Raw genomic sequence first — 27914 nt, 5'->3', positions numbered from 1 at the left:
TTGCATTTTTGGTGTTTTGTGTTAACAAAATGGAAACGCAGGAAAAATTTAGTATCTTTAGCTTTCCCAAAGTCCTAAGTCATTTGATCAAAACAAACCCCATGACTTTCTGTGTTCTTGTCTGTATAGAACATACAGATGTCAAAATTGACTGCTTACATCTCAAAATCAGAAATTACTGTATGATTTATTGATGTCTGTGGGAAATTTGGTAGGTGTATAAATTTATATATTTTTCTTGCATGTGTATCTCTTGTTGGATAGATGCTAAAGTTCTCCAGCTGATTGACTGATATCTGATGAGTACATTATTGAATTATATCTGTCTAAATCAATTTCTACACCTCTGTGTAGTAGTTGCATTGATAATGTGTCAGACCAGGGAAATACCTATCCTTCTTGTGAATAGGGGTCATTCCTATGAGTGTTATATTAGTCTGGTAAAAATAACAAAAAGAGACAAGATGCGAAGGGAAAAAATTCAGTGACTGAGGATGTATTATACATATAGAAGACTTAAAGGCCAAAGTGAAAACATCAGCCCTCACTGTAACTCTGAGATCCATGCAGGAGGTTCAGTTCTTAGAAAGAACTTTTAGTGCAGGTGCAGAGCTGCTTTGGGTGCATGTATTATTAGGGAAGATTACAAATAACTTTAAGATCTGAGAATATAAATAATGCTGAACAGAGACACAGTGAAATATGTGATGAGAAAAACATTCACTTTTCATTCTGTTCTCCCTTATCTGTGGAAAAAGAATTCTTTCTCATCCTGAAGGAAAATCCTTTCCATGAGAAGTGTCAGAGGTGGAGTCTGCCTTCACAAGCAGCAGGACTTGGGCTATACCCAGCAAACAATGGCAATCAGGGAAGGAAGAAAGGAAATTGCTAATCCCCAAGAAAGACCTCATCCTTTCCTTGAAGTGAATCCTATTTGTACTGTTCTAAGGGGCAGGAACAAGATAGAGAGAAAACAGGTTTGAACTTCTCTATCCTCTGAGATATAAAAATTTGCTGAAACACTAGCTTTTCCCTCTTACTCATAGTTTCCCTTTAAAATACTTTTTTTTTTTGAAGAGGGGAATGTATTAGTCCTTCAGTTGGGTGTTCCCCTCTGAAAAGAGAGTAAGGACTTTGAGATTATATTAGAGGTGCTTTTTATAATTACTTGTCAGAAACTAACACAAAAGAGAAGTGTGAACATGTTTGCAGGAGCTAGCAAACTATAACGAGGAGAAAAGCCTTTTCTTCTGATTCTTATTTATATTATCAACACCAAAGAGCTCTAAGTCATAAACCAGGACCACATGGGGAGGTTATGATTCAAATGTAAGAGACAACACATGTATTGAGACAGCTGAAGGAGCACAAGGAAACAATGAGGCAATGTTGGTCAGTATGAGAGAAAGCATCTCAGTGCATTATTAGCTTAAACATTTTCTCATGTTTTTTTGTAAGCATCACAGCAAGAGAGTTTTAATGAGGGATTTGAAGGAAGATAATGAGGTTGTGTGGCAGATGCTTGGAAAAAATCACAGAGGAGCTTGTTTAAAAATATCTGACAAATGGGTAGTGGAAGCCAACATTATGGTTTAACTGGAGACAGCTCATTGGAGATGATAGGTGGGATGAAAATGAGGAAGAATTTGAAGATGAAGGCAAATAGCTTATATCTGATTATTTAGAAAATAATAAACAGGCATTGATCAAAAAGGCTGGCACTTTTGTTCCATTTAGATTCTGTGTGAGGGGATCAGAGTTAAACAGATGAACAGATGAACAGATGTTATGGTGGATAGAGATTTGAAGTGGATTATGACAGCGTGGAGAAGACATTTGTGGGTGAACATCAGTGGGCACTCATTAAAGGTGTTATGCAGAAATAACCAAAAAAACTAGGCTGAAGTATATTGCATTGGACATTGACTTGTTTACAGAGCAGATGATGTGATCTAACTTTCTAGAGGAGCACGTGATAAGTTTTATATTTAAAAGGGAAGCACTGTCTGGTGTTGAAAGAAAGTTGTCAGTGTGTAGATTGTTCCTCTTTTCTAGTAGGGAAAGCTAAAAATCTTTTGTCTGAATGAGGGCAATAAACAACATTAAAAAATAAATACATAAAAGAATACAGTATGAGCAGTCATAGCAATAGAAACTTCTGTTTAGTTTTCTTGGAGATATACTTATGCTGTCCCCTTACATTTTTAAAAAAGCTTCAGGTCTGATTACTTTGATTTTTAAAATAATCCTCACAATTAGAAGTTCAGTTTCAAGAGTGATTATATTAAAATGCAGAAAAAATGGTTAGGTTCCATGAAAATGAGGGGTTTAATACAGATGATCGAAGCAATTAGTTCATGTCACAGTTGAGACCAGGTAGTTAATGGGAGATTTGAAAAAACTAGTGCACACAATGGATTTCTATTTTAGCTTTTATAGAACAGAAAGGCAAATACATATTCTTTGTGGGAAGTCTAATCCTATAGAAAAGTCAACATGAGAAAAGACATGCTGAGCTTCTTTGTGAAGGAATTTTAAAGTACTTTGCATGGGAAGTCCATAAAGGTAGATGGAGTAAGAAGCTAACATAATTAATGGACAGAACTTTTAAACATTAAATTAATGATTTGCCTTAGCATTCACAAGTGAGTGGGTGACAGATGCTGGAAATGGCTGTAAATTTCCTCAGAGAGGAAGAAGAAATACTGAGGGAAATCAAGACCTACCTGAACAGATGATCAGGATGTTAGAATGTCTAAAGATTAGCAAAACTTCAGGGGCAGATGGAGTCTGTCTCAGAGATAAGAAACCTAAGAACCTATGCAAATGGAGGCAATATCATATTATAATAGAAAATACTGGTAGACTTAGAAGTGGTGAGTAGAAATTGAGAGACAGGAAACGAATGATATTTAGGGATCACTTCTGCTCTTGGGGACAGTGACAGCTAAATATTCATTTTCAGAATGACATTTGTTTGCAGGCAGAACTCAGAAAGGGAAAACATTTAATTGTTTGAAGTAGTGGTCTCTGATTAAAAGTGAAATAGAGAGAGGGAGAAATGCATATAAGTGGTGATGATTTTAAGATTTGTCTATAACACATTCTAAAAGACTGGCCAGATTTTTAAAAGCTTTTCTAGCTAGCCAGCATCTATATATGTATATATGTTCCTGGGGCTTCCTTTTCAGAGCTGGTGACTCGTTGAAATTTCTGAGGGTTCAGCGGTGCCAGGAAGGCTCTGCACACATCAGATCCACAGTAGTGGTATGGATCTGGTGCCAGACTGGGTTAAATATTGGTCAGAGGCAGCTGCAGCAACCACTGAGACCTTCATCTTATTTGGCTAAGGGAAGGTGATTATCTTCAGGACATGAAAGAGCTCCGGAGTTACCAGGTAATAAGAAACACAAATGAAAGCAAATTACTTCAGCCATTTTGTGAGGATCAGCGTAGTGCCAATTTTCACTTACTAGAGTGACACAAACAGGGAACATAAGTGAGTAAAAGAGCAAAAAGTAGAATTTGTGTAGAACTTGGCATTTTGATACAAGTGAGCAAAGTAATTCACACTAACTTGGGAGAGCTGGCGAAGCAAGTTCAGCAAACTCGTTTATATATACTGTGTGAAAAAATGTAAGAGAATTGTAGGAGGAACAAGAAAAAGCAAATATCCCAAAGTCACATGCAAATTGACATTAATCAGGAGGATGATCTAAATGAAAGAATTATAAGCATATAACTAATTTTTACATAATTACTTATGTAATAACAAAAACCCAAAGGAACATTAAAATTCAATAAATACTGCATTGAATATAAATTATTTTAGCCTGCGTTAAAAATCACAAAATCTGTGATACCAAAATCTCTATTGTCTGTGTAATTTTTAATCCTCTAGTTATATCTTGATATACCGAGGAAGTCCATATAAAAATATATGGGCTAATAATTCTGGAAAGAAAAGCATAAAGATCTGTGTTTATTTTAGCCACAGCACTTATTTCTAAAATGAAAATAAAAATGTGTATGCCACCAGTTATGGCAACAATCAGTCATAAAACTTAGTGATGAACAAAATGCCATTAATTCCATATTTAATTTGTCACTGACCTGCTCTATTTAAATATAAAGCTGGTTGTTATAATCTAGCAACTGTGGTATGGCTATGAGTACATCCCCTGAGTTTTTCTTGTCTAGTGAAAATGTCAAGATTATATTTTTTCTCTCTGTTTTTCCAGTACAATACCTGTTAGAAGATCCACAGTTCTTAACAGTGCTGATTGATGACTAAGACCAGAGTCTATCAAAGTTAATTGAAAGATTTCAATCCCTCTGTCCTCTGAAATTTTGGACTTGTGGCTTTTCCTTCAGTAAGAAATTATTTCTATTGTTTCCTCTTCATAGAATAAGGGAGATAGACTTTTAATCAGACCTCACCAGCAAAGAATTTGTTCCTCAGGAGAGAGAAACCCACTTTTCAGAGTCAAAGATTTTGAGAAGTCTAGGGGTAGATGAGGAAAAACCTTGCTCGAGACCTCAGAGAATGCATGAGAGAGCAAGCTCAGAGATCTTAATATTATGTTTCATGGTTCTGGAGTTTGAAGGTCTAAACTGGGAGGCAAGAGACTTTACCAAGGAGGATGGATCGTATATCACAACCCCCAAAATCTACAGACTCACTGGGAGCCATGGGGGAGATTACTTTGTATTGTTGCTCAGTAATGAATAACAGGCTGCAAATACTGAGGTGGGTTGGAAGTGAGAGTGCAGAAAGTCTCCCCTTTCATGAAGAAACACATTCTGCCTAGAGAAAATGATGGCAAAAGTCTGGTACACTATTATCCCTTAGTGCTTCTGTTGTAAATAGTTGCAGTAGCTTCCTAGACTAAGCAGATTCTTTTTGCCATCCCATTGTCATTGCAGGCATCAACTGATCACAGATGCCAGATCTGCAGCCTTTAAATCTTCCAAGTCAGACCTGCTTAGTTTGCTGACAAAAAGAAATTTCCCAATTCAGTACTGTGGAGTCAATAAAAATGTAGCTGTGGCAGAGCAAGGTGCATTCTCTGCTCCCTGATGTACCATAATCATCAAATTGTAAGCTAAGATACAGTTCCAGAAATAACGTTGCTCCTAATAGTTGATGTATGAAGCGGAAAGAACATAGTTAATTTGCAGAGGTGAATTTGAGCTTTCATGTCCATCAGACAGGAAAATCTGGTTTTGACTTCAGACTGAGAACATTTAAAATGGGAACTTCTGATGCAAATATATATGGAATGCAAAGAAGTGTTTATATGGTCAATTTTCTATCCAGATGAACCTTCTTATTTCTTCCTGTCAGTTTTACTGGGACTTTGTATTCATTTCCTTGCAGTTTTTCCTTGCATATTTTTCTGACTGTAAATTTTTTCATGGTTTCTTGTTTTTACAGAGGTCTTCTCTGTCTTTCTGTGTGAGAAAGAGCGCCTCTTTAATGACTTAATATAGGGGTTACAATCCAAAAGACAAAAATATGTAACTTTCATTGCAGTATTAAATTTCTAATTCTTATTCTAGTCAGTGTTACTGTACAGGTCTTTCCCATAGAAGCAGTGACTCGGGACAACATCTAAACATTAAATTTAGTCTTTAAGATATTTTCAGGGACTGCACCTTAAGCTGCATCCCTCCAGGCCAGAAGTGTCATTTTTGGATGTAGGAAGCTTATTGCAGTGGAATTTAAAATGTAAACTTGAGTATTCTTTAATAAAAAAATCCATGCTTATGCTTTTTTTCCTGTGATAACTTTTTGTTGTTGTTTATTCATAAGTGGTCTACAACTACCTTGAATTTACATCGTGGTAAGGATAGGTGTGTTGGCTCTAACTGTGAAACAGCTGATACAAAAGATACCTGAATCTTTTGTGATTACTTGCTCAGGCATCAGTGTCATCACAACTAGCTGGGAGTGCAACTTCCATATGGCCACATTTTTTCCTACTTAGATGTCTGTACCAAGATGTGCTGCAGAATCTTTGGCTGGTTCTTCATTCTTAGCAGATGGCAGGATGGAGCCATGCATAATTGCCTTGAATACCTTGATACCAGTGTATATTTTTTTCAGAACAGGCTATTCTTGGAGGTTATAGAGGGTTTTTTAGAATGCTGTCCAGCAGCTGCAGATGGAGTAGGCTGAGAATTTCTGGACAAAGCTCTTTTTGTGAAGACTGAAGGTGCTGACAGGAAATAGCTTGGTGAATTTGAGTTTCAAGTCTTCTTAAACATATTTGTTTGGTTCAGAAGGAGCTTCTTTACTGCCAAGAAATGAAAGAGGAAAACTTCTGGGTGCAGAGCAGGTGAGGTGGTAGTATGCCCATCTCCATTTACGCAGTTGGTTGTTTTTTGTTCTTCCAGTACAAATCTACTTAAATGTTGGCCATAAACCTTGGCTGCATTTTAATATTGGCTGTGTACTTGTGATCTTTCTCTACTGATGCTTAAAAAGGGCATTGACTCTTCCTTTTATTTGATTTCTGTCTGGAGCTATAAAATTAATCTCCCAGTGTCATGCTGCAATGAACTGTGTCAGTGGAAGAGAGATAAGTTTCATTTTTTTTGCCTTAAAACTTCTTCCAAAGTTACAAAGAGTTGAGCACATTTACTTTCTCTTTTCAATTTTAACAAAGCCCTTGTCTTTTTTCTGCATTTCTATTTTATCCATGTCATTTTGATTCTTTTGTTTTATACTTCACATTTTTCCAGACTCTTTTTTCCCCCTTCAAGCCTAGTTTATAGTCTCTGACAGGATTCTTTCTATGCTATCTGCCAAAACATCTGTTCCTTTTCTGAATAAAAAGCTTGCTTCTCCAGAATGTGTCACACGGGTCCACATCAAGTATAAACCTCCATTCCTCTCTGCAACTCTGCCAGTGATGGAGTAGCACTGGGAAGCTTTGCATTCTTGTCTGTCCTGTCTCATTTTTCATTACACCAAATTCAGTAGTGTAGTGGGGCAAAAAAAAAAAAATGTATTTAAATTTACACATTTCCTTTCAAAATATGCTAGTGCTTATATGTACTTTCTATTTTTAATCTTGCAATTACTTTCTGAATTTTTAATTGAAGCAAATACTTATTAACTTCAAATTGATTCTACTTAAAAAAAAACCCCAAACTTATATTGCCTGTTCTTTTCTGCCAGAACCACATTTGAATTACTACTCTCACTGAAAATCCAACACAACTGTCCTTGATTCTTCTTGGATTCATTTTGGCAATTTTACAGTTTTGCAGTCAAAACAAAATAAAAAAAAAATTTGGGTTGCCATGATAAAATTATGTAACTTTCAGTACTTTGGTAATTCTGATGCAGTTGACCAACTTGCTTCTATTGTAAAGTTCTTAGACACATTTAGAAAAAATGCAGTATTTCAAAAGAATATTATTTTTGTATTGTATTCCCACAGATAATAAGATTAATGTAGCATTTTATAATTGGTCAATACTAGTATTGAATAATTTAAATATTTTTCTCCAGTATGGATAAAATATTTATTGTTCTCTATGTTGTGAAGTAAAGGAAAAAAGTGTTTTTTGTATGTATTTGTCTGTGTTATTATTTGCTCTTGATTTATTGCTGAGATCATTGACCTTGAACTATAACAATATTAAGAAGATGAATACTAAGTTTGTGGTGAATAATTTTAAGTTCCTGCCACCTTTGAGCTTTAGTGTGGTAAATAACATGACATGACAATGGATAGAAACTTCCCTCTGGACCGCATCTGATTCACTAATTCAGCCCCCTGAAGTTTTAATTAATTTTAAAATAAATTAATGACTATTTTTTTGCTTTTTTTTGGTCTTTGCCAGAAATATCTTCATTCTTTAGAGGAAAAAAAAAAAAAAAAAGTGCATTTCCATTGTAATATTTGTAGTAGTTACTTAGGGGTTTCCAGTGGCAATCTGGTATGGGGATGGAGAACACATTCTGTTTTGTTCCCTCTCTGCCAGACACAAAGAGGGCTTCTCCAGGTGGCAGAGATTTGATAAATGCTGGGAAGCTGTGTAAAGAGAATTGCTAAGGAAATTGAATTCAACCCTTCTCCATGGCTTGATCCCCCCTAGAACAGGTGGCCTGGCACGCTGGCCACAAGTTCCTGTTGACTGCCTCCATCCAATACCTCAGTACCCTCGTGCTGGGATTTGTTTGTGGAAGCTGGCGAGCTGCCTTCCTGGAGGAGCTGCAGAAAGAGGGCTGGGAATGGTTCAAAAGTCCTGAGTCTTTCATGGCTCTTGTGTTTTGCTGATCCTTTGAAATGCTTAAGAAATTTGATGTGTGATTTTCTAAATGAAAGTTTATAAATACTTAGTCAAAGAAATATTTTCCACACAACACACATTCTCAGCCAGCTATCTGTGAGGACTTGAATGTGTCTCTTGCCAAGATCTTAGGGTAGAGTGAGTTTTTTAATTTTTGGCTTATACTGACAAAAATATTTATTTAAAATAATTTTTGTTAGCTGTGTAGGCCTGTCTTTGTATGACAAGACAGCAGAAAATGGGAAGTGTTCTCAATCCTGAAAAATGTCAATTACTCATTTAATAAGTTGCTATTGACTGGGCTATTCAGTAACTGTGTGGAACAGATTAGAACTTCTGTTTATGACAGTGTAGTTCAGTAGTAACTCCAGTAATGTGCAGTCAATGATTCTATTTTTATACTAGAAAACCAGCATTCTCTTTTTGTCCCTTGAGGTGCAACCCATGTGGCTGGAGGCCCATCACACTGAGAGGTACCTTTAATGTGTTCCTCTGTGAAGCCTGAACTCAGTTTTCATGGGAAATTACTCTCTCCAGTGAACAACTACAGTGATTTGTATTTACTTTAGAAGATCTACGTTTTTCAATGGATAAAAATGAAGAGAACAGGGCTCTGACATTACAAAAAACTCAGTATAGATCTCTATACAGACCTCTGTTTCCTGAACCAGTAAGCACAGAGCTGCATGGTGCCCTAGGTAAGGTCTACTAATAGGTGGATTTAATTACCTGCTGCACAACTTCATGTCCACACAGTTTGTCTGCTTTGAGGGACCTTGCTAGTGTTTCTGTCTGAGATATTAATCAATACAATCTCAGGGAAGTAGATGCTGCATTCCAGTTTGCAATGGCAATGCCTTCGAAGTATTACAGAAAAGTAAACATAATGCAGTACAGAAATCTTCAGTCAGGTTTAAAACAGAAATGTGGTTCTAATCTTAGTTATAGATATGACCCTCGATCCTGTAAAAAACCAATATATATTGACAAACACATGTAAGAGGCATGAAACTGTGTGACAGGCTATAACAGTACTAGGCACTGATATTTACAGAAAAATTATTATCAGTTTAATGTGATTTTAATATGGATGAAAATTTGCAGGTAGAAGCTTGTGTTCTTCTGGTTTTAAGCATTGCATTAAGACCTGATTTCTTCTCTCTTAGTTAGCAAATGTTAGTCTGAAATATAACTGAATGTAGATTTGAAAATACTCAAGGAGAAAGTTTAGATTTGGAGATACAGAATTTAGAATAACCTAATTGTACTCAGAAGAATGATTAAAAGAAAATGTTCTCCATTTTGTAACTTGAAATTTGAGGAGGGGAAAAGCTTTTGTTCCTTTTTTTTCCTGTATGATCCTTTTTTAGAATGAAATTCAACACAAAGTGAATCTCAGCTGGTTTGGAATTATATTACCATCTGGGGAAAGATTTTGAAACAAGCCAAAACCAACAGATTTTCACCAGCCCCTTAAGAATTCTAATTGCCAGGAGCTGGGCATTTCTTAGGAGCAAATTGACAGTGCGGTAGTGTGAGTCTGCAAGATTTGTCTTGGCTGCAAAGCCTTTTTGGCTGGAGACACTTTTTTTTATTCATGTAGAATCACCTAGAGCTCAGCAGATATTTTTAATGTTTCTAGTTAGACAGTTTTTTCTACTTCATCTGGAAACTCTGGCCAAAGCTGCAATTAACATTGTCAAATCTGAGTGTGTTCTTACTGATGTTGTTGGTTAAAGGCAGTGCTGAACAGAGAGGGTCAAGCTGCATGCCTTGGGGGCTCTGTAGTGTACTTCGGAGTCCCTCGGTAAGGATTAGCAATTAAATTACTAGTTTGAGTCCAGGAAAGGTCAAGAGTGATTAACAATCTTTGTTCCATTGGTTAGTGGGAAACAGATGTAAAATGAAGTGATGATCAAAATCCAATTCCTAGTAGATATTTTACATCATAGACACCAAACTCCTAATGATCCCTTGTTAGCAATCTGATTAGAATGGACAGTAATTGAACAGGCATGGAGAACCACCATGAAGCTTCTACTGCCATTCTCCATAACCAAAATTATTGCCATTTTTGGTCTGAAGGACAAGCTGAGAGTTTCAGTCTCTCTGTCTGAGATTTTTGTATTCTGTTTGGGAATCTTTTACCCTGAGTAATACCAAATCATATTTTGGACCTAAAATAAAGATGAAAATTATCTGAAGGGCTTTGAATGCAGAATAACCTACATTTTAACTCTGGAAGGTTTTATTTGATAATTTTAAATATATGTGGTTGATCCTCAGCTGGATTAATCTGACATGGATCTGCTTAAAAATTAGTTAAGTAGTAGTTGGTGAACCTGGAAAAAGATCTGATTCTGCATTACTCAAAGTACACAATCATATTTAAGGTGCACAAGTAGTTTTAGAGAAAGTATAGCAAAATTATGTGTACTATACATATAAGGCCTGCCCTTCTTTTTCTTGCCATCAAATATCTTAGGATGAGGTGAGAGGTTGTATGTTAGTGGCTTAGAATGAGTAAGGGTTTGAGGCTGTGGCTTAGGCTTCAGGCATTTGCCTAGGGTTACTACCATGATATAGCAAAACTTAAAATTCCAAAGCTTTGTATTCTCATACTCCTGTAATTTGTGATATAATGTCTTTCTTGCAAATATGATATGTTTTAGATCAAATCTGTGTACGTGCTGTTCTCCATGGAAAAGCTGTTCTGAAATTACCAGGAAATCTGTTCTATTAATTAATCTAGGAATATTGCTGGATTACACTAGATAAAAAAAAAATCTTCCATATTTTGGAAATAAAATCCATAAGATAAATGGACAAAAAATTTAAATGGATGAATAAAAATCTTATAGTATCATGTAATAAGATTGACTCTTTTTGCTGTTCTATGGTCTCTTGTCTTAGTTATCTATACAGCAAACTAAGAAAGAAAACACTAAAAACTGAATAACTTGAAAAACTTCTTCTGGTTTCCTCTAAGTGTATAAAAATTATATCATTAGATTTTTATATAATGAATTTGAAACAATGGAAAAATATTCTTGTTATTCACTAGGTAGCTTATATTCTACCCAGAGCTGGTGTTGATTGGCTGCTGAAAGATAAAGGGATTCACATTTTGAAAGACATTTATAATGTCTTTCCAAATTGTGAATCCAATTTTATTTCTTTTTTGTTTTTCTTTTATAACAACATTGCAACACAACATTCATACAAGACATGGGTATGATTATTTTCACTATCATCTTTTGGCAGAGGAAGAAATCAAACATTTCTCATTAACAAGGGCAGTTTTTCCTGCTCCTGTAGAAAACTAGAACCACCTAATGGTCTACAAATGGTTTTCAGGCTTCTTGTTGACACAACTTACTTCAAAGCTGACTTTGTTTCCTTGAGCTTGCCTCCTTTTTAAAGTAGCATTACGTATAAATAATTATTGGAATTGGCCTTTTCATTGGTACATACTGGATATGACATGGGAAAGAGAAATCCAGAGATTTGTACTAGCTCTTAGCTCTGCAATTGAGTTAGGACACCACTAATATTTCTTCTTTATCTTTGCCTTTGTCAAATCTGTTTCAGTTAGAAATCTTTCTAGGTCAGTGGCTATATATGTTTAGCTTCTAGTACACCTTAACCCTGACCAGGGAGGTCTGTGAGCATTGCAGTAAGAGTAATAATATATATAACAATAACTAGAGGTTATGAAAGGATGCCTATTCTGAAAATACATTTAAGAGAAACACAAGCAGGACTGTCATTTACTCTTTGAAAAATTGAACTGCTAAGCATTTATATTTAAATTAAATGCTTTTATGAGTTTATTGAATATTATTTAGAAAGTATATTATAATGAAGACGTTACCTTCTGCTTTAGAATGAGGACATTATTGCTTTTTCATATTTATCTTTTGTATCAGCATTTGGCAGGTAACAAACGCAATTTGCTTGCTAATGTTAAATTGTTTTGTACTGCTGCTCAGCCACAAAGATATGGAAGGATGAGACAATGTAAAAAAGTTATTTGCACTTTTGGGCAGACAGAAGAATATAACAGTGATCTTGATCTGTCCTTGATGAAATGTTTATTCTATGAAAGACAAAGCACTTAATTCTTGTCTGAATTACTCCACTGAAATCTTGTTCATGCAGGAGGCTGCATGAGTGGAAATGGAGAGAGAATTGGCTCAAATATTTCAGTGTGATCAAGATGTTGATGTTTAGAACTTTCTGAGATCAAAGCAGAGCAATCTCCATGTATCAGTCAAAAAAGATGAAGGCTTCCTGAAACTTGATGTGAAAAGTTTGTGTTTGCCTATCCATCTTTTGGAGTCCACCTCATTTCCTAATTTGAGCAGATTTTTGGACAAAGAATGCCTGATTGTCTCTGAAACCTGATTTTTTTTATACTATAAGAATATGAAAAGGATCTTGAGTAAGTAATGAAGCCCAAACTTGTAAGGATTCCAGATTAATTGTCAGACCACAGACTCCAGTGGTTTCTTTAAATTTAGAAAAAGTATTCTGGCAACCAAAATTTGCAGGTATCACTTTAGTCTAAGCCTAATTGGTTTTGATAGACCAATTGAATTTTTTTTACATACCTGAGAAGTTCTTGGGATACAAGTTCAGAGCAATAAATGTTTTTATTCTTTATGTAGGATAAGTTATGTAATTACATCATACTTTATTACTCTGCAGTAATTTTGTTACTGTGCAACTTAAAATATTTTTGCCATCAGCATTTGGAGAAAGCTCATAGGTGGGTAGCACTATATCATAATCTGCCTGTAAGACTACATTTTTTCTAGTCACCCTGTCTAGAAATGCAGTGATAGATCAAGACACTGGAACTAGCTTTGAGTTGAACTGGTAAACTGAAAATACACTTTATTTGCATTAGAATTGCTGCAGTATTTCTCTTTATGAGCTGAGTTAGTACTTATTGCTAATTGGAAATATCTGGATCTTTTATGAAGGCTGAAGGCTGGGAAAGTCTCTGAAGGGTTTATGAAACTGGTATTATTTAAAAAAATAGAAGTCTTTCTCTTATTTGAAAATGTCCAGCCAAATTCGCAGGCATAAAATAAATCCCAAAGATGTAAATTTACTAAACCTTGGACTGTCTTGTATTTTACTTGTTTCAGTACATCTTAACAAGAATTTAAACTGATGTATCAGAACTACTCAGGAGAAGACTCATAACTCCCATAGACAAGTTCACAGTGCTGTTCATCCTAGAAGCTGGCATGCTGGAGCCAATATTCATGTATTCTCTTCCTAAGTTTTTTGTTACAGTGTGAAAAACTTAGCAATGAATAACCTCCTTCAACTTATGTGTCAATGCCCAAAGGACTCTTAACTCATCTCAATTTAAATTAATGACCTTAGTATTAGCAATTGGACCATGGCTCTCATGAGCCAGCTATTTGCATATGGAATTTGATTAATCCTGCTGGCTATCAATTTTCACTTTTAATTAGGTCTGATACTATTGCAGGAGAAAATTTAAGACTACTATCAGCAGTGACAATGTTGATTTTCTGTTGAGTATTCTATTCTGGTTTTTTTTTGGCTGTGGTAAATTCCTTGACAAGACCTGTCTGGATCAGCTCCAAAAGGTACCATAAACCTTAAAACAGGTCTGTGCAAACTCAGTGATAGAATATTAAGAGTTTATAGGATGTAGAGAAATTTGTTTATAGTATCCCCTACCAGTACTCAGTATCTCTACTTCTCTTAATGGCATAATAATCTCTTGTAATGCAGCATCCAGAGCCACATAAAGACCAACTCTGTAAGCAAGCGTGGTTAGGACTTTTATTGAGGCTGCTCTGTTTCCTGCATCCTGACAGAGCAAATGTACACTCATGATAGAGTGCTGCTCAGATTTGGATCAAGACTAAATTTTGCCTGGATCCTGTAAATATGTAACATGTGGTATCTCCTGATTTCCAACAGGCCAATCCATATTTCTTTGACATCTTTGCACTTCGGGAACATTGCAACATGTTTGTGTATGTCATCGCCAGGAAAACAATGTTCAGCACTTGGCTTGCCTAGTAGAGCTGGTGCCCACATGCTGCTTACCACTGAGCATACCCCTGTAAGAATTAGCAGACCTTGACAAAACTATCAAGAAAATCTCAATAAAAATTAATTGAATACACTTGCAATAGAATAGCTGCTTAATGCTTCCCTTCCTTACTACAACAATTTTAAAGAAGTATACCTCTTTCCTCAGAAATTAATTTTAATAAAAGTTGATATCCACTAACCAAAAAAAAAAAAGAATGATCAATGCCTATCAAGCAAACACAGTTAGAAAGGCAGTATCTGGTTAAAATTCAGAGAAGAAAACCTTCTCTGAGATCACAAAAGACTTCTGAGAAGTTAGTATGTGTATGCAGCAAGGGCATAAGGTGAAGATGAAGGCATAAAAGCTAGCAGGGATATGCCAAACATTGAAACAGCTTCCTCTAGGTTTTTAAAATGCATTTCCTGAAGTATTCAGCTGTTTGTAATCAATGAGTAACTCATGGTGAAGAACAGGGAATTTTATTGAAAGGAATTTGTATTTTTGCAATAAAATTTCTTGCACTTGTGGGAGCCTTTTTTTCCCCCCACAAGCATCTCATGTAGATATAAAATTTCTTTGTGTGGCAATGCGCACTCTGTCAACATCAGTGGGAGTAAAATTTCCTCAAATGGATCTTTGTTCAAATTCAGATTTCTAGGAAGCCCCCATGAATATCTATGTGGAAAGTGACTCAGCTGTATCAATATTCTAGTGCTTTTCTCTGGAAAAAATATAGCATCAGACAGAGGAGCAACAAACAATTTGGGTAGATTTAAGTTTATTTAAATTTTGCATTGACAGTGGATGATTGGAAACATCATGTAGAAAATGAACAATATTAATAGAGTATGTTAATAGTGCAGAGTGGACTTGTCCATTATATAGTACCAAGATATTTCAAGTTATAATATTTTTTACTTTCTTCAGAAGATATGGCTTCTCATATGATAATGGATATTTTCTTCAGTGTGTACACGAAAAGCAAACTATAGTGTTAATTTTGATTAAAATGTTGTTCTGTGGCCTTTCACATAAAATCTAATTTTATTTAATATTACTTTCTACATGTATGCAGAAAATGGCAAGCTAATATTAATAAAAGAAGGCTTACAGGAATGTGGAAAAAGAACAATAGATCCCTGTCAAAATTTATTTACCTAGCTAGACTTTCATTTCAAAGTTAGCAGACTCTGTGATACTGGCATAATACAGGGATCTTAAAACTCTGTTAGATATTTTTAACCCACTTTAATTTATTCCACGGTAGTTTAATCCCCTGCTGAACAGAGACGGGGTGAATTTTCAAGAGTCATAATCCACTGAAGTAAAAAATCTGTAATGACAACATGGACAGCAGGCTTCAAGAATTTAGTTTAAATTATTTCCAAAAATGTTAAACTTAGGGCAAAAGTTAATAGGATATTTCATACAGTTATATTTCAATCATTTTCCAAACCTTTATACCTTCACTTGCATCTCTGCCATCAGAAATACTTGGGCTCAATTTCTGTTCTTTTAAGGCAAAACCCAGAAAGCTGTAAAATTTGAATGCAAAGATTTTCCCAGGTTATTGTAACTCATTTGGTCCTTCAGTTCACAGAATTTTATATGTGATAGCATAATATTTTCTAAACTGAAAGAGAAATGACATTTTACAAACTGAACACCTTCCATTTTGTCTTAATTGGGCACAAAAATTAAATTAAGATACTTTATAACACCCTGTCTTCATCCTTCTGCTACTCTAGGATTTTAATGATTGACTTTATTGGTGGGTGAACATTTGGCCCACAAATTGATTGGGAAAAGTTCATGCATTTCCTATGTACTTGAAACCTACAGTTTTACACCCTTGCTTGACTATACCTTTGGAGCTGCCTAGTTCTCGAGGTAGCTGTAAGTCAGACAACATCTTATTTTCTTTAACAAGGAAGCTCCTCTAGTGCCAGCCATAGATGTTTACAGCTTTGCCTGGCCTCAGCAGCCTGGCACCAAACTTCTGCCTGAACCCCATGGGAAAAATGCTGCCTCCTTCCTAGGTTTTGTTGTGTCATGTTAGACCAGATTTTGGGTGGCATCAGATAAATCAGATTTGGGAGGCTGGTGACTTGTTCAAAACAAGAGGATGATGAAGTTCTGAGAGTCTGAAGTAGAGATGAGGTGGCAGGCTGTTTCACATGGTAGAAGATTGATCCAGAAACAAACAAGTGCTTGTAAGCAATACTTATGGAAAATTAATAAATTCATAGCCACACCCCCAATTTAAGGAGTCTTTGATCTACAAAGGCTTGAAAATGAAAAATATATTCTAGTACAAATAGTATATTCCTCCCCTCATTTTGCATTCCTTGATAAAATCAACATTTAGCTATTGTTGAAAGCATGGTGCAAGGCCAGATAGACTTCCATTTTGACTTCCTAATTCTTTTGAACTCTTAAATTAAATAGATAATTGCAATAATTTCATTTTTTTTTCCTCTAAAAGCTACATGTTTGGAGAGAAAACAAAGCGTTTTTTTCTTTGAAAAACAACAGTGACAGCAGTGCCTGTCTTTGCTCCTGATTTCCAGGAAAAGGGTGGAACAAATTGTAGGGCTGGCTTTTCATCGCTTCCTGATGTGGTTCTGTAATTTTGGTTCTTGCTTCAAAGGTTCCAGTTTTATCCAGGCAGCTAGAGAAGGCTGGATGTTTAATTCTGGGTCTGATTTCCACTCTGAAAGTTTGTGAAAGACTAGAGAAAATCTTTCTATGTATCTAACTGTCACAGGGGAGAAGGGAGCACTGGCAGAATGAAGCAGAGAAAAAAAAGGAGGAAGAGAAAAGTATCCATTAAGGCACTGCTACTAGAAGAAATGTCTCTGTAATTACAAAGTCTGATTGATTTAAAGTACCTATCTGTCTTAGATGACTAAACACTTCTTAAAAGCCTACTTACTAAACAATTCTTTTAGTCACTCGTGAACGAAACAGGATCAAGAAGTCTAATTTTTCAGATTCTAAATACTTGTGAAAATTTTTCATGTGATTAAATCAAACTCAAAAGACAACAGAATAGTACAAATCCATTGATTTGTAACCTTCAGATGGGGAATTTCCTCTGTCTAAAAGGAGGAGCAATACTAATAAGTGTGCATGCCTTGTTGTAGGAGCACGGCGTCACTTCATCAGCTTCAGCATGCTTACAGATGTATAGGGAGAAGTGCACTTTAGCAGGAATGGAGAATTTCAGAAGGCATTTACACAGAGCATTCATTGCCCTGCTTCCAGCCTATAGCCTTTGGATTCTCTCCACAGAATTGTCTCCAGGGCAAGTTATGCACCACAGGTCAGATTATCCTTGGTTACTATTGGGCAACTAGATGAAGAGCATTTATTCAATTTGGAAAGTTCATCAACAGTTCATGGAGGTAGAGGACACAATCCATTCTGTTTCTCTCTTGATTATGGAATAGGCCTAGAATTCCAGGTGAAAGAATAGATCAGTGAATCCCACCCAAGATCATGGGCTGAACTGACAAAGAATATGATATCATTCAGGACCTAACAGCTAGAAGGCCACCAGAGTTTTTCATCAGTCTGTTACCATTCACAGGGCTTGTGGCAGAGTCACAGCTTAGTCCACAGTACAGGAATGCAAGGGAGAGGAAAATAAAGGATTTTTATTGGGACCTAACACTTAAGATGCTTTACCATCTTTGCATTTCCTGAAAATTGAGACTTGCTAGTTTTCAGATTTATTTATAAGGCAACTTACATTGTGTAAAAAGCACTGCAAAACTGTAATTTTTGCTAGCTTTTTTCCTTTGCAGAACAGCCATTCCAGTAGCTATATATTTTATGATAACAACTGTTAAGAATTAAAATGCACCTAAACAACGCCGTGTTGCCACTGTTTTATTAGTACCCTCATCTTTCTGTGGGTACAAATTTTCTAATTAGTCTTTGATGCTTAGTCAGATCTCAAAGAGATATCATCTGATACAGGCAGTGTAATTTCAATGATGTTAAACTTTACTGAATTTATATCAGCTGTTGTCAGCTGAATTTATATCAGCTTCTTGTCTTGCATAACTACTGTTGTGTGAATGATGAGCAAAGCTCAGGTAGCTACATTTTTGATTTAACAAAGGCTATTTGAAAAAAGAATGATAGCTCATAGATTAATACCAGAAAAATACAGAATTTAAAGCTGAGCAGAGCAAAGTTAATAGAAGTATTCTGAATTTTGTGATTCCTAAGGATGCTCTATAAAAAAATTGCAGTAACAGTGTATGTGAAGTTCATTTCCTTAACCTAAAGATAGTAAAAAAAAGTTATATTCCCTCTGTGTTCTGTGTGACAACAAATTATAATTTTTTATGCTTAAATGAGTGATTCAAAGTGATTACTTTAGAAAATATTATTAAAACCTTCAGATACTTCTTTTTATATCATTAGTAATCAGTTCAGTGCTCTTTTATGACCAAATCCAAATAAAACACTGACTTAGTAGAGAAAAAAAGACTGAACAAATAACAGAAGGCCATATTTGCCATCATACAGGACCGTGGATGGTGCCACATCCTGAACAGCATGTACCATTTTGGTCTCCTCATTTTAAAGACAGAACTGGGAGCAGAGAAGGACAAAAAGGAAATTCAAAGGTATAGATATAGAATAACTTATGTACAAGGATTATTTGCATGATTCAGGAGGCATTTAGGGCTGGAAAAGAGATCAGTATTTGTTTACTATTATGAATAGATATAGCTGAGGCATGTACTAGTGAGCTAGAGGGAGGCTTCCTCATGCAGCTAGGAATCAGCAAATTTTCCACTTAGTGGTATTTGTAGGAAAAATATTTAAAGCATAGCAACAAAGAGAAATAATGAGGAGCATGGGAAATTTGGATAGAGTCAGAATTTTCCACATGAATGTTTCTCCAAAGAAGGTGTCAGGAACCAGGTTCAAAACAAACCATAAGAGGAAACAGAGTTGTGGAACTCATTACTGAAGTACTTTATGAGTGTTAAAAGTTTACAAAGGGTCAAAGTGAATAAATGCACAGAAAATCAGTCTATTTAGAGTTACTGAAACAGAAAACTCATTTGATCCTTCAGTTCACAGATTTTTATATGTGACAACATAATATTGTAAAATTGAAAGGAAAATTATGAAACAGAAAGCATATTTGGAAATATCTAGCAGAGGAAACTAGAATTATTGGACAGTTGGGAAGAAATTAGGGGTCTATAATATGCTTGCCATGCTCTTGACCTTCTCCAGGCATCTCTTATAGTTACTATTGGAGACAAGATGAGTCTTCTAAATGAGTCTTTGGTTTGATCCTGCATAGCCACTTTTGAATTCTCACTTGACACAATAGATCATGGGTTACTGTCCTGTTTATCAGACTCATTTGAGTTTGCAGATATTGTGAATGACCAACACACATCCTTACTTTTTTAATGTTGTGCACCAAAAAGGTTTGTAAGTTAAAACCAGAGAGGCCTGTTTATGTGAAATATCCATGTATGTGCTTTTCTGTTTTCAGCCTTCCTTTCCAAAGTGTCCATTTAAGAGATACAAGTCCTTCAGTGTGTTTTACTATCTTCCATTATAATAATATCCCCATTAATTTGCATTCTCAGTTTTTGTTTATAACCAGATACCTGAAGAATATTGACTTTGACTTTTCTGGGAATTATTCACTGAATAAAATATTTCCATGCCCCTGGTAACTTCATACAATGTGTAGAGAGCTGCAGGAAGAAAAATGGATCTAAATGGAAGAGTAAACTGGGCCTTGTTTTCCCTCTACCCATTGCATAAACAGGATGAATATAAGAATACTGGACTCAGTGACCACTTTCTGTGTGCTGCCCTGCCTTGATAATAGTCCAGTGTATTGTAATGTCCATCAATACTCCCCTGCCTTTGTTGTCTCTGAGATATCTTACTGAGGAAAGAAAATTCTGAATTCTTTTATACAGAGCATTTGCAAACACAGTGCTGCCAAATTCTTACAGTGCTACGCCAATAAAAACAGTCTTGGTTTTTTATTAGTTATTTACCTGAAGAGAGAGATTTTCCACCTTGAGTATTAGATTGTTGGTTTGCATTTTCATTTGCTCTGAAGTAGTCATATATTCAGGGAAATAAATGCATAATTTCTAAACCAGGACTGTAATTATAGGTAATGAACTGTAGAAGAGCTAAAGGAAAAGAATGAGAAATCAAGATGCTTTCTGTACATTTTTGAATTAATATTTTTTAATCTCAAATTGATCAATCTTAAATTATTGTTAACATACCTACAGTTGATTTTACACTGAGAAAAGGACCTAATTCACCAATTGAGGCCTTCATGGTTTCCTGAAATTCCTTTTTAACTTCATTTTCTCTGCTCCAAATATTAAGGTTTGACTTGGCAAAGAATTCATGGCTTAGTGTCTTGAAAGATAACTCCAAAATTTCTGAGATAAATAAACTGCCTATCCTTTAGGAAGTCCTAAAATAACTACATATATTAATTAAAATATGCTTAATGAAGCTAAACATTAAAAAAAATCATCACACTCAAAACACAGGATACAAAATGGAGTATTCTATTTTAATAGATTAAAAATTATTTACATATCAATTCCTGTATTATTTTAATGATGCTTTTTGATATTGTGCCCAATGAAATCACTGTCTTTCACTGCCTTTCAAAGAAGAAGTAGAAGAAATGGAATAACAATTTGCCAGTATTTGCTGGAAAAGGGTTGCCAGGCAGTAGAAAAGCTCCTGGTGCCTTTTTGGTATCAGTAGACTTTCCAGTAAAACTACAAGACCAGAACTAAATATCAGTCTGCCATGCTTAATAAGTGCTTTTCCAATGACACTTGTAGCACTAGATAAGCTCTTCTAAATTTTTTTGCTCCTAACTATTTTTCTATACAAACATTTCTGCCATCATCATCATTCAGAACCACTTCTAGCTATGCAGTTGTGGAGGAAATCCCCCTACTCAGCCCTTTTACAACACTGATTTATTGCACTGCAGTGGTGTTTTGGGTTAACACTGGTGAGCAGCTAAGCACCTCACAGTTCTTTGTTTACTTTCCCCCTTTTCCCCTTTCCCCAGTGGGATGGGGAAGAGGAACAAAAGAATAAAAGCAGAAAAACTTGTGAGTCAAGATAAAGAAAAGTTTAATAACTGAAGGATAAATAGAAGAAGAAGAAAGAAAAGAAGAAAATGATCCAGAACAAGTGATATAAAGTCAACACTCAACACACAACCTACTCCAGTGGGTAGAATGATGATCAACCAGTTCCTGAACAAAAGATGGCTACTTCCTCTAAACCCCTCTCTCTTTTAATTATTAAGCATGATGCTACATATTATAGAATATCTCTGGTGAATTCAGGCTCTCTGCTCAGTTGTGTCCATTCCCAATCCATTGTGCACCTCCCCAGTCTATTCATTTGAGGGCTGAGAGAGAAACAGGCCTTGGTGCTGAGGTAGACCATTAGTGTGGTACCAGCATTTGGGTCAAAACCCTAAACCACAGCACCATATGAGCTGCTATGAAAAAAATGGACTCCATCTTAGAGCCATTAAAATGGGGCCAAACATTTCAATGTTTCATCTAGGAGTGACATTTAGCTGTGGAAAAGGAGTCAAAACTGCTTGTAGTGAACTAATTGATAAAGTAGAATATGCAAATTTCTGAATCACATATAAGTATCCTTAGGAAAGAGAACAAGAAAATGACCATAGAATTTAGGTTGCTCTGTGTTTTGTTATCCACTTTAAATTGTCTCTTTTTCCACACACCCTGAAAAAATGTCTGTGTTTCATTTTCACAATGCTAAGTGCAAAACCTCATACTTTTGTATGGTCTTTTTTGTATTATTGCAACCTGGTGTTTGGGAAGAAGAGAGATTGAAGCAAATTGAATCAGTTGATGTGAAAGAACTACTGAATTTGCAGAAATTCTATTACACAGCAATTCTCTGTGCCATTGGGTGTGTTAGTCTCTGAGGATACTTTCTATAGCATAGAGTATACTAACAGCATATGAAAAAGCAGTTGGATGGAAAATGTTAGTGAAACACAATGAATTCTAGAGCTTTTTTTATTAATGCTTGTGGGCTGTTTTTATAGTGCTAACACAGACTCTTGACTAGTAATGGTAGGTTCAGGCCCTTACTCATTACTGCAACCAGTTACCCACCCTGAAAATCACAAACAGGGGTCTCAGGGCTAACTGCACAGCCAGAAATCTTTCAGGTATTACAAAATCAATGACAGTAGCAAGCAGTTGCATCTGTTAGACTGGATATGAAGCAGTATAGAATGCATGTAGCCTAAATCATCCATTTCCATGAAATACACTGGCTTTCAAAAGACCATGTATAGGATCAGTCATCAATCATTTCAGAAAATTTCCTTCCTTTCCTGAGTCTTCAGTTTCATATAGCTGAAAAAAAGAGACCTATTTTCAAGGTTTTTATACTCTTACATGGAACTGGTAGTCTAATCCTATGAAACATAAATAATTAGATGAAGAGAGGAAATCAAAGGAAAAACAAACTGTAAGCAAATTAAATAGGAGTGGTTAGTAGTCTGCATCCTACCTAGAGATTGCTGGTTTACTAGCTCTGCTAGCTAACTGCTTAGATTAATTGTAGGTTGACATATTCATTCTAGACAGGCAAATTTTTCCTTTTAACCACAATTCTTTTCGTATTTTGCCCTCCTTCCCCATATGCCATAGAAAAAAATATATTCTGAGTCTCTCTCTCTCCCTGTGACATCTTCATTGCTGCTTCATTAACCAGTGCACCATCAGTGCATTTTATTACAGCTTCTCTCCTGGCCTACTGTGTTATTGCTAAGATGCAGCTATGAACTGGCTATCAAAATCCTAGTCCATGTTTTAATCCTTCTGTCCATTCAAAAGAGTGGAAAGCTGTCTCTTTGTCAAAATCCTGAATTAAATCCATATTTTATCTATTATCCTTACTGGCCCGACATGAAATAGATTGGGCAGGTATAGTGTAGGATGTGACAGATTTATTTACCTATTTATTTGCTCTAAAAGGCTGGGGGCATATCTCCTGTATGATCAGTGTATTAAGACAATTTAGACTGATTTTCTCTATGTGCCTTCAAATGACCTTGGAAAACTACTGAAGTTAATGAAAGTATGTTTCAATTTCATGATTGTTAAGAAATGAAAAGGCCATGCTGTGATAGATATCCTCTGTGACATATACCTCCAGTTGTACCAGTAGGGAGGGGACATGATTTAAATACTTTCTGGTTTCCAGTGGGTTTCCTGGGTATGGAATGCACTCAATTCATATTTTACTGGAGAGAAAGATATAACTGCAAGTGTGATAGAAGCACATAAATCAGTGCCAGAACACAGAGGAATAAAACAAGAATATTTGGAATCTCATATATAGCCATGAAAAGGAAAATAAGAAACTTGATGGCCTCTTCAGAGCAGTGCAAATGTTAAAACATTGGGCAGTGTGTGTGGTGCAAATTTTAGGGGGAATGGGGCTACACATGTTGTCAGTCCCTTTCCATCCACCCTGCATGAATTCCAGCCCTCCCAGGTACTCTTTGTCAGAGCTCTCTGCCAGTGCTGCACGTTAAGACAGCTGCGAGCCTGCATCTGTTCTCTGTTTTCCACTCAATTAAAGCAAAGAGAAAAAAAATATAAATAAGACAAATTGCTCTGACAGTAAATTTCGTGAAAAACTATGTCTGAAATGTATGATTTTATAGGAACTTGGTGGAAGATTTTCTGTTTTTTTAAAATGTGATTTTGCAGGATTTTTTTATCACTGCTTTTAAATTGGTGCCTCTGTTTTTCTTGTCTTTTTTTTTTTTGTAAATATACAAAAAGCTTTCTATCTTACAGAGATATCTATTTAATTTGGGGAGGAAATGGTGAAAAAGAAGTGAAGCGAGAGAAGAGAAATGCTTGTCATATTAGATACAGACAAGACAAACCAGTAGTTGATCTATAAGGGATTATTAGAAAAGGCTGTGACTCCTCCTGCATTAACTGATGTGGAGTACACTGTATGTACAGCTGTCAACTCAAAACTCATTAAAATTTTCATTATTCTGTTATTTATACCATAGTTGTGACTCAAGACCCCAGTGGAGAAAATAGACCAATGAGTATTCATAAAAGGAGTAGGGAAATTGAATTATTATTATTAGATTCATAATGACATAGAATCCAAGCATGGTCAGGCTGGCACCACCAAGGCAGCACCCTGTCAGTGGACTCCAGGGGCAACAAAAATAAATGAATGCATCTGTGATGGTGGAAGGCACAGCAGCCTCGCAGAGTGAACATTCAAGCAAGAACACTTCACTCTGAGATGCCACATACAGCCTGAAGGATGACAAGACTGTGTACTTCAGTTATTGTAGAAATTCATTACACACTCATCACTTGCAGACATCATAAGAGACAAATAATGTGAATGTCTGTGATTAAATCTGAAGGCCAATTTAAAAAAACTGGCAAAGGAGAATTGGGTAATATCTACTCGGAAAGTGGAGGAAAACAGACATTTCTCTTTTGGTTTACTGATTAGAGAGGTACAATTTAATTTCTCAAAAATTATTTATCTATGTTTAAGAAATGTGGTTATTTTGGTCTCAGGTGGAAATGATGGGGTTTGTATCACATAGCTCAATATGTCGTTTCTTTCTTCTTCCCTTCTTTTTCAGGTTACCTGTGCAAATTTAACAAATGGAGGAAAAACAGAACTTCTAAAATCAGGAAGCTCCAAATCCACACTAAAGCACATATGGACAGAAAGTAGCAAAGACTTGTCCATCAGCCGACTGCTGTCACAGACTTTTCGTGGAAAGGAAAATGATACAGATTTGGACCTGCGATACGATGCCCCAGAAACTTATTCTGAGCAAGATCTCTGGGACTGGCTGAGAAACTCCACAGATCTGCAAGAACCTCGGCCCAGAGCAAAGAGACGGCCCATTGTCAAGACTGGGAAATTTAAGAAAATGTTTGGCTGGGGAGATTTTCATTCCAACATCAAGACTGTGAAGCTAAATCTGTTAATAACAGGGAAAATCGTTGACCATGGCAATGGGACGTTTAGTGTTTACTTCAGGCATAACTCCACTGGTCAAGGGAATGTATCTGTGAGCCTAGTGCCCCCTACAAAAATAGTGGAATTTGACTTGGCACAACAGACAGTGATTGATGCCAAAGATTCCAAGTCCTTTAACTGTCGAATCGAGTATGAAAAGGTTGACAAGGCTACCAAGAATACGCTCTGCAACTATGACCCTTCAAAAACCTGTTATCAGGAGCAGACCCAGAGCCACGTGTCATGGCTTTGCTCCAAGCCCTTTAAAGTAATCTGTATTTACATTTCCTTTTATAGTACAGATTATAAACTAGTACAGAAGGTGTGTCCTGATTACAACTACCACAGTGACACACCCTACTTCCCTTCAGGGTGAGGACCAACTTGTGTCTGAGACTGAAGCCTGGGGAATAAAAGAGTTCGAATTACAGGGCTGTAACCTCAAGGAGGAAGGCCACATCTATTGCCTGGAATGTGTCTACCTGCTGCTGCTGATGTCAAATGGCTGCAAATATGTTAGTGGAAAACAATCTAATGTATTTTTTGCCCAGTCAGCTCCATGTATCCATCTAGGTGTAAATCACTATGGATTTGAAATAAAACCATTACACATACACAGAGACACACACACACTTTTCAGTGCACATTATTGAGATTCCTGTTAAGAAATCGTTCATTGTCTGATATCTAAGGATTCAGCATAACCTATCATCAAGCAAAATGGATTAACTAGACAGTACAAGGTTTCTAAGGCAGACTGTTATGGAAATCTCCTTGAAAGTCCTTTGAGTATATGCCAATCAATAATCCCCACTCATGCATTCTACTGCTTGGAGCAGCTGTACTGGTGAATAATACTGTAGGAAAAAGTACTTGTTAAAATGGGAAAAAAGTGTGTTTAGAGTTCAGTATTCTGTATTATATAAGCACAGTAAAGTGTCGTGACTTTTCCCAGCACACAGTAGGCACATTCGAGGTGGTGTTGGTGGCTCTTTTTCCACAGAGCAAGCCTGTTTCTAGTAAAGATGGGCAAACATTTGGAATTTACATGTGAGCAGACATTCTGGTTTAATGTTTCTCTGACTCTTTAAGCTCTGATTCTTTAAACTTGTTTGAGTTTAGGCCAGTTAAACTACTTAAAAACTGGAATTGATCTCTAAGAAGGAAAATGCATAGTGGAGAACATGTAAGTTATAAGTGGCTGTCTTATCTTTATTACAAAATATTGTAACAAATTCAATATCCTAGTCTTCATTTGTATGAATGGTTTGTATTGTACATAATTTAACCAGTGTTATTTGAGCTGCTTATTAATATTAACTTGTAATTGTCTCTCTGCTTGTTATTGTTTAAAACAATCAAAGAAATGAGGAATCCATTTTATCAATGTAGCTGTAAACTCCATTAAAAGACAGAACTATGTACAAAGCATTTATTCAGCTAAAGTATTGTTGAAAGCTATACATATACGACATTACAGTCTGTCTGTATTTAGATATTTTATTTCCAGAGGAAAAAAATGAACTGTACATAAAAATAAAAAATCTTAAAGTTGAGTTTCAATATGTACTGTGTAGATAGTAGTTTAAATAGTTCTGATAAGCGCGTAATGCTCCAAGTCCAATATGATTTTCAATATTGTCTCTTTGCATATGTACATATATAGACATCTATTTATGAATTTGTGTGTGTGCATATTTGTGTGTGTATAAGTACATGTGTGTGTGAGTGTGTGCAAATACATATATATGTTGAATACATAAAACTTTCTTGAGCCCTTTTCCTAGCAAACAGATCTTATTACTGAAGGTCTTGCTAGTTCAAGCAGAAGCCCCCACTCCGATAAGAAATTACAGATGCAGGGCTTTGTTTAAAATGAGTAATTATAATTTAGAAGTGGGAACACATAGAGCCACTCTCTGTGTACAAAGGCCTGTCTTTGCCTTAATTTTAGCCTCCTGTGAGGTACTGATCTCTATAGAATGAAGAGATCCCTTTTTATGGTACTAGGGAATTTTCTTCCTGTAAGAAAAAGCTCATAGCTTTTTTATATATATATTTTGTGGATAGTGGCATACTTTACCCCCAACATCCAGAAAACCAGCAACAGTAAGAAGTCCTTGCCTAAAAGAAGGCTTCCCAAAGAACTCAGTATTTCATATAATGTCTTTCAGAATTATCATTCCTGGAAATGTTTTCTTTCCCCTTCCACCCTTGCCTTCATATTCTGTGCTCTTGGGTCACAGCTGCAAATGCAAATATGGGTCAGCTTCCAGCTATGTGCAGCATTATGAACAACTTTTCCAAAATCCCAATAAACACTCCACTAGTGCTTCAAGAACAGAAAAGTTCAAAACAACTACCAGTTGAGGACCTCTTTTGCTGAAATGTGCAGAACATAAAT

At 35.9% G+C, this 27914-nt stretch overlaps 1 protein-coding gene across 2 annotated transcripts in view; it reads left to right on the top strand.

Annotated features, from left to right (window-relative positions):
• The window catches only part of NXPH1 (neurexophilin 1), a 137713-nt gene extending 110647 nt beyond the window's left edge, over window positions 1–27066 (top strand). For both annotated transcript variants that reach the window (XM_021538350.3, XM_021538349.3), the window contains exon 3: window positions 25125–27066. In XM_021538350.3, the coding sequence (XP_021394025.1) occupies window positions 25125–25886 (762 nt within the window). In that variant the 3' untranslated portion in view covers window positions 25887–27066. The remainder of the gene's footprint in view (window positions 1–25124) is intronic.
• The last annotated feature ends 848 nt before the right edge of the window (window positions 27067–27914 follow it).

The sequence above is a fragment of the Lonchura striata genome, chromosome 1 (assembly GCF_046129695.1).
Source record: "Lonchura striata isolate bLonStr1 chromosome 1, bLonStr1.mat, whole genome shotgun sequence".
In the NCBI taxonomy this organism is placed as follows: domain Eukaryota; kingdom Metazoa; phylum Chordata; class Aves; order Passeriformes; family Estrildidae; genus Lonchura; species Lonchura striata.
The sequence above is the reverse complement of the archived record's forward strand: the minus strand, read 5'-3'. Positions and strand labels throughout refer to the sequence as shown.